This window comes from Lactuca serriola, chromosome 4, assembly GCF_051521515.1.
Source record: "Lactuca serriola cultivar US96UC23 chromosome 4, Lser_US96UC23_V15, whole genome shotgun sequence".
Classification (NCBI taxonomy): domain Eukaryota; kingdom Viridiplantae; phylum Streptophyta; class Magnoliopsida; order Asterales; family Asteraceae; genus Lactuca; species Lactuca serriola.
In genome coordinates this window covers 30,432,186-30,442,887 of record NC_136411.1, presented here as the reverse complement: position 1 = coordinate 30,442,887, position 10,702 = coordinate 30,432,186, and the positions used below count along the sequence as shown (strand labels likewise).

The 10,702-nt window shown below is 33.1% G+C and overlaps 1 protein-coding gene across 1 annotated transcript; it reads right to left on the bottom strand.

Annotated features, from left to right (window-relative positions):
• Positions 1-4,335: 4,335 nt before the first annotated feature.
• Positions 4,336-9,764, bottom strand: LOC145101263 (nuclear matrix constituent protein 1-like). Its single transcript, XM_079038442.1, has 8 exons — positions 9,182-9,764; positions 8,403-8,612; positions 8,044-8,297; positions 7,688-7,958; positions 7,507-7,590; positions 5,396-7,206; positions 4,903-5,110; positions 4,336-4,820 (listed from the first exon to the last, which is right to left on the bottom strand). Exons 1-8 carry the CDS (start codon positions 9,491-9,493, stop codon positions 4,566-4,568), a joined length of 3,405 nt encoding a protein of 1,134 aa, XP_078894568.1. The 5' UTR covers positions 9,494-9,764; the 3' UTR covers positions 4,336-4,565.
• Between the last annotated feature and the right edge of the window lie 938 nt (positions 9,765-10,702).

Sequence of the window (10,702 nt, the reverse complement as noted above, 5' to 3'; positions counted from 1 at the left end):
AGACACACGGTAATAGTAACAGTAACACATACACATACTCACAAACACAATAACAATAACATCAATGTACTTTCAGGATTGATACATTAACAATTTCATGTTTATTTTTTCAAACGTACAATAAGTGATGGACATTTTTTGTGATTTAGCATAAAATTGGTGAGACCACTTGAAGTAATTCTTTATTAAATCCAAGATAAGTGCATAAGACACACATAAATCACAGAAATACACACAGGGTAAGTAACACAAAAACACATACATCAGCGAGTAATAGTATTTGATAAGAAAAAAATCTCATGGGCATTTTATCAAACATATAGAGTGCAACATCAAATGCAAGGATAACAAGGCAGAAGTAAATGATTAAAAAAACTAATATTAACATTTACAATCAAGATTAGTCGGGCATTCATAGATCACAGTCAAATACAACACACACTCATGATAATAAATTTTTTTTGAATAAAATTAATAAAAATTAAGAACATCATATTAAAGAATGAACATGGATGAAGAATGAACTGAGAAGACCACTAATACTCGGATTTCAACATCGTAATCATGCGAATAATAGTCAGAACAGTAACCGGATTTATAAAGTGATTTCAATATGGAATTTATTTTGTCCCAAAAAAATTGGGATCTTATGTATCAATAGAAAGATTAACCGCTGAAAATAGATGATAATTGAGCCTATATATGGAAACTCTATCAATTTATTTCATTTTAAATTCAAATTGATGAGACAATTTGATGATTACCATAGAGTTACATATGAAAGCGTTTTGTTTACTAAATTGAAGAAAAAACGTTGTGAGGGGAAAATGGATACAGGAAAATAAATAGCATGGGATGTGCATTTGAAATGCAAGAATGCTATGAGGAAAATAATGCAACCGATTCCGAGCAAAAGCGTTATAGAATCAATTTGGTTCGTGGTTTATACGGACTTCAAATAAGTTTTTTATTAAACGACTGCTAGTAATCGTATTTGTTTTTAAATTTTTTTAAAAAAACAAATCATAGAAAAATTACACATGTCAATTTAGAATGCAAGAGAAAAAAAAATTATAAAAAAAATGACATGTGTCAAAATACACAATTTAAATAAATATTATACATATATTTATATAAATGTTAGACATACACACTTTTAAATAAATATTATACATGCATGGATAACATATTTATGTGTTGGAATAAATTTCCCACAAATGATCAACTAACACATTTCGTAGATTGAAGTGTGCTTCTTTATCTTTAATATGTTTATATCGAGCAAGAAATTGTTGGACTGTCTTCATCCGTCATCAATTCAACATCTATCGGTGGCATCTCTCTTGCAACTCCAATTGGTGCCTCAAGATCACGATCATCCTCGATTATCATATTATGTAAAATAATACATTTAGTCATGTAATACTTCCTTTTGTCAAAAACGAGATGATCCTTGAACAATCGCAAAACGTGATTAAAGAACTCCAAATGCACGTTCAACATCCTTTCAGCATGCCTCTTGTTGTGTAGCAAAAAATTTCTTTTTTGGACTTGTTGGTTTATGAATAGTTTGTACTAGAGTGGGCCACTTTGAATATATACTATCAGACAAGTAATATCCCATGTTGTATTTCGTCCCTTGAATAAGAGCAGGGGGTGCAATACTTTGAGTCACATTGGAAAAAAGATGGGAAGACTCCAACACATTTATATCATTGTTGGTGTTGGCATACCGAAATAAGCATGTCATATCCAAAGATCATAATCTACAACATTTATTTTAAATATTATATTTAAATTAAATCTAATTGATAAAATAAACTAGAAATGTTATAAATATATAAAATGGAGGACTAAACCCGACAACTGAAACTTCATCCTCATATTTGGAGATATGAATAGTATTACCCGATATATGGGGTAATACCATGGTTGTCAAAATCGCGATGCTAATCGTAGGATCGTACGATCCTACGATCCTAGATATGAAAAACGATCCAGATCGTATTTGGGGTAGGATCGCAGGTAGGATCGTAAGATCGTAGGTAGGATCGTAGGATCGAGATCCGATCCGATCCTACCTTCACTTGATTTTTCTTTTCTTTTTTTTTTTTGCAAATGAAATTTTTTTACCACTTTATGTGTTTTATCTTTTACCAATCTACCATTTATTATTTTTTATTGTTACTTATGACTAATATTTTGAAGTTTTTATAACTTTTGAACGAAAAATTAAATGTTAAAAATAATTTTCATGATTAAATAGTATAAATTAAAATTATATTTTATTTTGTGGGATCTTAGGATCTCGATCTCGATCTTGCAAACCCAAAAACGATCCTAGGTAGGATCCTGATCTTGACAAACTTGGCTAATATTATTCATATCTCCAAATATGAAGGAAGAAATGGAGTAAGATTGGAGAAGAATGAGGGAGAAAATAAAGGAAAAAATGGCATTTGGGGGTGGGTTGGAGATACACTTAGAGGGGAGGGAATTTATATTTTAGGAAGCCTCCTCGTCTTTTTGCCTCTTCAAATACTAAAACAAATAATTAAAACGATAACTGGAATTCTAAAACAATAATTAAAATCTCAATACACACTACACAACTATTAAACATATGATATACAAGTTGAGAGAAAAAAATAATAATAATAAGAGTTGGAATATGAGGAGTGGTGTCGGCAGTCCTCACGGCTTTATAGTTTATAGATATAAATTTGTTAGCAGATAAATTAAGACAACGAAAAAAATGATATCATTTGGTTTGTTAATATTAATCAAATAAAAACCAAATTCAATGAGATATTATAGTTTGGTTTAATGAATATCGTAGAAAAAGCAAATGTAGATGGATGGGCATAGAGTAGGATGGTGAAGTGTCATACAAGTAGCCCACCCTACTTAATTACGCTCTGTCTCTCTCCTTCATTCACCTTTTAAAAAACGATTTATTTTACTATGATATTTACATTCTTGGTTTTTTAATCAACAAAATTTATGTAAACGTTACTTTATCTTAGGTTTATTGTAAAAATAATCTTTATATTTTCATTTGTTTATGATAAAGGTACGATTTTTTAACAGAAAATGATAACAAATTGATAAATAAATCATTAACTACTTAGCGGTTTTTATGAAAAAAGAATAAAAACTATAGATTTTTCAAAAAAATAATTGAAATATATGGTTTTCTTTTTAAATGGCTATTTGATAATTTTATTTTAATTTTATCTATTATCTTATTACATATTATTTTTTTCAAACTTGATATTATCAAAAGCCCTAGCAAGATTAGGGATGTCAACGGGGACAAACGGGACGGGAATTGCAACCCCCACCCCCACCCCAAAAAATTTATGTTCCCCCGCCCCCGCCCCTGAAATCTCTAGCCTCCCCATCCCCGCCCCCGTTTCCCTGCCCCCGTTTGGGTTGACTATTTTTTTGGGCAAATGAAGGTGTTCTTTAGGCTAAAAGAAATTATTTTTTGAGCTAAAAGAAGTTATTTTGGGTAAAAATAGTTATTTATACCATACTTTTACATGTTTAAAATAAAAATATTATATCTCAAAGACGTTATACTAACAACTTAAAAACATGGTATTTTATTGAATTTTTGAAGTTCAAAATCATTGTTATTAATTATTATATTTTTATAATTAACATATATTAATGTAAGTAATATATTAACGGGGTCCCCATTGGGGGTTCGGGACGGGATTATCCACCCCCATCCCCGCCCCCGAAATTAAAACGGGGGTAAACCTTGCCCCTACCCCCGCCCCCATCTCCGATTTTTTTGACAAATATCCCCCATATGGGATCGGGGACCACAGGTTCGGGATCCCACGGGATTTTTTGACATCCCTAAGCAAGATTTTCGAAAGCGAAAAAAAAGTTCAATTGTAGACTATGATATTGATTGAATTTTTTAATCAATCAACTCAGTTAATCACAAGTTTTCATTTCCTACTATCAAACCAATTAAAAAACATTGTCTAATATAATAATATCAAAAAACCATTTCCTCTCTATACTTTTCTCCAAACACCAAATCATTCCTTAAACAAGTAGTTCCCCATTATCGATTCCACATCTTTCTTTTTCTTATCGATAAAAAAATGACTTTATTCTTGACCAAATTAAATTTGGTGAACAGACCAAACACTAAAAGCACCTTAACATGGCAAATTTATAAATGTAAATTAAATACAAATTAACCTACAATAATAGGTCCAGAATCCTACTTCCACAATTGAAGACAATTATAAAAGCAAAAAACAGATCCAAGACCTAAAATCAAAATGATAATCAAGATTCAACACAAATATATGGTAAAAGCTACATATACCAGATGCATTTTTCTCAATAATATGCAGTAAAAATTCACGTGTACACATATAAAACTGTAAAAAAAATGTCTTGTTACTACAAAAATAACAATTGGGCATAAGCTACAAAACAAACTAGTCTACATAATATGAACCAAACATGTTTCTAAAATCAGGAGAATACATTGAGACATTGAAAAATACAAAACTCTAAAAGGAAAGATGCACATATCATGTTGACAAAAATGTCCATATTTTCTTGCCAATTGACACTTCACCATGATGTTGCTCTTCATCACCACTATCATCATCATCTTCTTCATCATCATCATCATCATCATCATTATCATTATCATTATCATTATCTTCATCATCATTATCATTATGATGATTATCTTCTTCATTCTCACATTCAAAGGTGGTAGCATTAACCTCTTCAACTACTTCTGTTTTCTCAACAATAACCTCTCCTCTTGGTGCTTTAAACTGCAAAAACACAAACACAAATATTCATGATATTATGATCATATAAAATTCACTTGTATAAATACAACAAATATATACTTACAGCTGTATCTAATATCTGAGTGTCGACTTTTTTGCTAGTAGCGACATGTACCATGGCTATGCTGCCATCCTCACTAGTAACTTTTGTTTCAACAACGTTGTTAGTAATCTCATGCTTGCTTGTTACTTTTTGTGTCCCAATGCTTCCGGAAACTTCCTTCTTTTTTTCAGAATTAGTAGAAGGTTGAGCTTGAGTGGCAACATCTCCACTGTTATTATATTTCATGATTTTAACCCATTAATAATGAGAATGTAAAAATAATTTAATTATAAGTTTAGATATTTTATAAACTATTACCGACATTGAAGAATGTATAACTAAATAATATATCTCATCTCATTCCATTTAATCATGCAACCATTCATAATCTCACATTAAAAAAAAAACCCACTTTAAAAAAACTTCAAATCTCTTTAATTAAAAAAAAAGTACACTCTTGCTGTTGTTCGACATACATAAAACTATTCACCTAAAAAAACACCTTAAAACTTACGTCTTGTGTCGCCTGAGATTATACCGACTTCCACCTCCGGGAGTCTGCACCGCCACCGGAGCCACCGTCTGCCGCCTCTTCCTCCGGCCACCGGTAACCACACTTTCCGACTGAACTTCACTGTCACCACCATCCATTTCACTTCCACTAACTAAAGAAGTTTCCGGATGCGATCTTTTCCTTCTAGAAGCTCTCCCACTCTCCTCATTAACTTTAACAGAATCATCGTTCTGGTCAAACTCGGTCAACGCATCTTCTTCAACCACCGTCTGGACAGAAGCAGTTTGATTCTTACGGGCCCCACGTTTTGGTTTTCTGGCAGCTTTTTTCCTCCCGCTTTTCATTTCCGACTGCTGAGAACCTTCCGGAACTTCAGCCGTCTTGCTTCCTATGTTGCTCACATCATCGGAAGATTCCGGAAGCTTGTCATGTGTAAGAATCTCAAGTGATTCTTTTTCTTTTTCAAGGTGTGTTTCGCGATGAGGGGACAATTTAAAGACTGTTGCGCCCTTTTTGAGCCAAGATACAAGACTGCCCTTGGAGTTTTCAGTAATTACATTTCTACCCTCGGGGATTTGCAGATCAGTGAATTCGTAACTTGTGATAATCTCCCTACAGCTTTCACAATTCTTGAGGTTTTCTACGAATGAATGGAAACGATTTCTCTCGTTTATGAATTCTTCCCTTTGATTATTTATCTTTTTGCTAAGAATATCGAGGGCGTTTATGTCTTTACTCATCTCAACTTGGTTTTCTTCTAGCTTTTGATTGTTTAAAGCAATTTCCTTCTTTTCTTTATCGATTCTACTTCTTTCGGATTTCAATTCTTCCATTTCCTTTCTTGCAATTTCCTTTAAGTAAGTGATGTTACTTAATTCTTTTTCACATTCATCTTTAAACTCATTCTCTTTTTCCTTCATGTTTTTCTCTAATTCGATTCGTTTATTCTGTAAATCCATTTCAAGATCTCTTTTTCTTTTCTCAAAATCATGAACAAATTGTCTGTGTTCGTTTTCAGCTTTTTCAACTAAAAGGGTTTCCTCGTGCTTCATTGTAGCAGCAAATGTTTCTCTCTCCAATTTCAAAGCTTCTAATTCTTTCTTAACATAATCTTGTGTGACAATTTTGTCCTTTTCTAACTTTTCCTCTTCGGATTTCCTTACTTTTTCCCAATTCTCTTTCTGTTCTTCAAATTCCATTAATTCTTTATTAACAACAGCTCTTTTGTCATCTAATACCTCCCATTCCTTCTCAAATTTCATTCTATCTTTCCTTAAATCATCAACTTCTTTCATGATCAACTCTTTTTGAACTCTGCATTTTTCTATCTCCTCTTTTAGCTCCAATTGTAAACGTGTGTATTCTATTCTTTCATCTTCTGTGATTCTAAGTTTTTCAATCTCTTCATGAACTTGTGCCTCCTTTTCATTAATCTGATTCTTGATTTTTTCAGTTTCAGCTTTTAAAATCTGCAGCTTCTCTATGTCAGCAAGAATTTCATTTTTGTCCATTTCCAACTTTTTTGCCTCCATTTCATAACTTTTCTCCTTTTCCTTTATTGCCCTCAACTTCAAGTCAAGCTCTTTCTCTTTCTCATTGAACCTTTCCAACTTCTTTTCATGAGCTTGCTCTTGCTTTCTTAGTTTTTCCTCTTTATGATTTGTTTCATCTTCTTTCTGCACTAAAGCTTCTATTCTTTTTCTCATTTCATCCTCTAAAGATTTCCTCTTTTCTTCCATTTCCAATTCAAACTCTCTCTGTTTAGAATCCAATGTATTTTTATGGGCATCAAGAAGCTTCTGAATCTCCACCTGCAATAAAGCAAGTATTATTACTTGAAGACAACTTTTTCTTACATCTATACAAATTAAAGAAAATTACAAAAAGAGTCCCTGTTTTTTCTGATGTTCACCATGTCTAGTCCAAATTTAAAATCTATTTCAGTTTTAATCCCTGGAAACTTTCTAATTTCAGTTCTTATTTAAGGGTTTCATATCGATTTTGGTCCTTATTTCAGTGTTCCAGGGACCAAAATCGATATGAAACATTAAAATAAGGACCAAAACTGAAAAAAGTTTCGATTTTGGACTAGAAATTAGGTAAAAACTCACTTTTTCTTTTGCAGTCAGCTTCTCAGTCAAATCAAGCAGTTCCTTTTCCTTGATCTCAAGTTTCTTTTGAATCGACTCAGCTTGCTGAAAGAGAGAAAAATAAAACAAAAACAAAATGACTTTCAAATCATTTTGCCTTTTGAACAACATGGTTAACTAAAAAGATAGGTCAGAAACATACTTCCTCTTTTGCAATTAACTCATCTAATCTTTTGTTCACATCATCTTCTTTCTTCTTTGATGCTAAAATGCTTGATTCAATCTTATTATGTGTCTCTTCAATTTCCTTTTCCTTCTGTTTTAGAGACCTTTCCATTTCATTCAACTTCTCCTCCCTCAAGTTGATACTCCTCCTACCTTCACATAATCTCTCTTCACCCTCTTGCAATTTCTTTTCCCATTCCTTTATATCCTCTTTCTGTTTAGCAAATGTAGCTTCCCATGCTTCTCTCCTATAAAAAAAATGTAAATTTATCATATCGTATCAAAAAGTTATAATAAATCATATAATAACTTATAGCAGATCATAATTCATACCCTGCATTAAAGGATTGGCGTTCACTTTTGAGCAAGCTTTCATGAGTCTCTAGCTCTTGCATTCTCCTATCCAATTCCAAACTCTTTCTGTTTGCCTCAGCAAGCTTTGCATCTGCTTCATACATCTTCTCTTCAACCTCTCTTGATTTATCTCCAATTCCAGCTACTAATGTGTTTGCATCAGCTAAATTGGTCTGAGATCTGAGTTTTATTTGTTTATTCTCTTCAACAATTTCACGTAAAGCCTTCTCAAGCTGCAGAAACAAATGCCATGAAAAGTTGTTTCATATAAAACGTATGATAGCTATAGAAACTATAAAGAATTACAGTATAAAGTATAAACATATCAAAGGGATTACATCAGCTCGACAGAGCTTCTCAAGATCTAGTGCTTTCTTCAAGTTATCTGCTCGCCTTTCAACTTCAGAGACATCCATCAAATGAGCAGCTTCTTCACGTTTAACAACTTCTTGTATTTCTGATAATGCTTCTCTAAGTTGCTCAGCATTTTCTGTCAACTCTTTATTCTCAATAAGCAAGAGTCCCATATTATACTGATAGTCAAATAGCTGTAAAAAGAAAGCAACCAATGAGATTCCAATGACATTTTAACTGATTCAACAAATGGTTAAAAGTGAAATTCTTATTCCAACAAAAGGAAAGGAAACAACCAGAGAGATGTGATGTTCTGTAATAAGTGTCAAAATCAGTGAATTAACAAATGGTGCATTTTTTTGAGGGAAAGAAAGGATTAATGTGTTTCAATGATAAATGTTACAATAACCATGGAAATCTTTTTCACTATTGCAACTAATTAAGAGATAAAGTGATAAACTAACAAACAATATTAAAAAGTGAAAAAGATATAGTTGGCCTCACTCTAGGTCTAAAGCACAATAAACTTTTCACCTAGAAAATGATCTCTTTGGCCTCACTCTAGCTTTGACACCAGACAAAAACAGAAAGGTAACCAATCAAAGAAAACGTGAATTCTGAAGTTTTGGATATTAAAATGGGATTTTAACGATATATTTGGTTAACATGTGATACAGAAACAATAACAGAAAGGTAACAAACCAAAAGATCTCAGGTGAATAGACTTCACTCGCAAGAAAATAAAAGGAAAATTTCACAATACCTCTTTTTCAAGCCTAGCAGTCTTTTCAGCCAATGCCTCACGGTCCTTCCTCTCCATAGAAGCCTCGTCCAATAATCCGGCTTCCTTAAACGCCCTCCAATCGTCCAAATCGCCACCCTCAGCCGCCGCACTCGCCCCATTCTCAATCAACAACCCCAGCGGCGGCGGCGGTGGAGGTGTCAGATCGTCCATAAACGCCACCGCCTTGCCCTTTCCAGATACATGCCTGGGTGAGTTACCGATCTTTTGCCCACCGGTCCGTGGTGTGATTGATAATGAAGAACGAGTTACTCTCTGCTGCGTCGTAAACATTGGTACAAACAGCAATAACCCCAAATAAAAAAAATCGAAGATTGGAAACCTGAAATAAAGGGTTTCAAAAACCCTAGAATCTGGGGATTGAGATTTTACGCAAACAAGAAAGAATTAATGAGAATCCTGTGAGCGGGAAAAGAAAAGGATTTTTTTATGCGGAGAATTTGATAGACAAAACTGCAAAGTGAATCAGAATTCAGAAAGCAACCCGAACTGGAACCACTTGGGAGAAAAAAAGAAGAAAAACAAGGACACCCCCGTGGGCTTATATGAAACGAAAGAGGGTGATTTTTGGTGGTATTTATAAATATGTGTTCTGTATAAAATATAATTATACAAAAAATATTGATAAATATATATTAATAAAACAATTATGTTATTATTATTATTTTCGATGAAATTATAATGTTTATACTTATTTGATATATACCCACTAAATGGTCGGATTTAAATATATCGATTTGAAACAGAGGGAGGAAGACAGATTCAAATTTCATATCAAAAGACCCGTCAGAAAGTGATATTCAAAGAATAGAGTTTTTCACAACTATAGAGGAAATTGTGCTCATGTTCGCCTCCTAAGAAGCATAGCAAACAAGATGGTACCAATAGCCTTTTAAGGACAATATCTATTTTATCTACCCTACAACAAACACTATAAATATTATTTTCGTTAACGGTTTCGGTAAGAAATATACATTCACTCTTCACAACTCATTCACTCCTACACTCTCTTAAGCGGTTTCGGTAAGAAATAAATATTCACTCTTCACTACTCATTCACTCCTATACTCTCTTAAGTCTTTCATTCTAACTTGGGCGTCAGATAGTAATCTGATTCATCACGAATCAGTGTTCACCAAAGTTTTTTCTTTGTTATTGTTGGTTTTGGAGATTTAAGCTCTCACCCTGAAAGAACCTCGTTCAAACTTGCTCCCTATACTTGGTTGCATCATTTAGAGCCTTCTTGTGCGACTTCGAAAAAACCCAACACCTCGTTGATCGTAAAAAGGGTGTTCTCATAGAAAGCCCTCTTCAATTTCTTTTAAAATTGGTGTACACACCATATAGACCAAAACACACATTCTTGGTTAAAAAAGAACCCACTCTATCCCTAGTGGGTAAGACGAAGAAATATGTTTGTCTGCAAGTACAACACAAAAACAAAAGGCATGCTTGTACTACAAACTCATCCATGTGATAGTT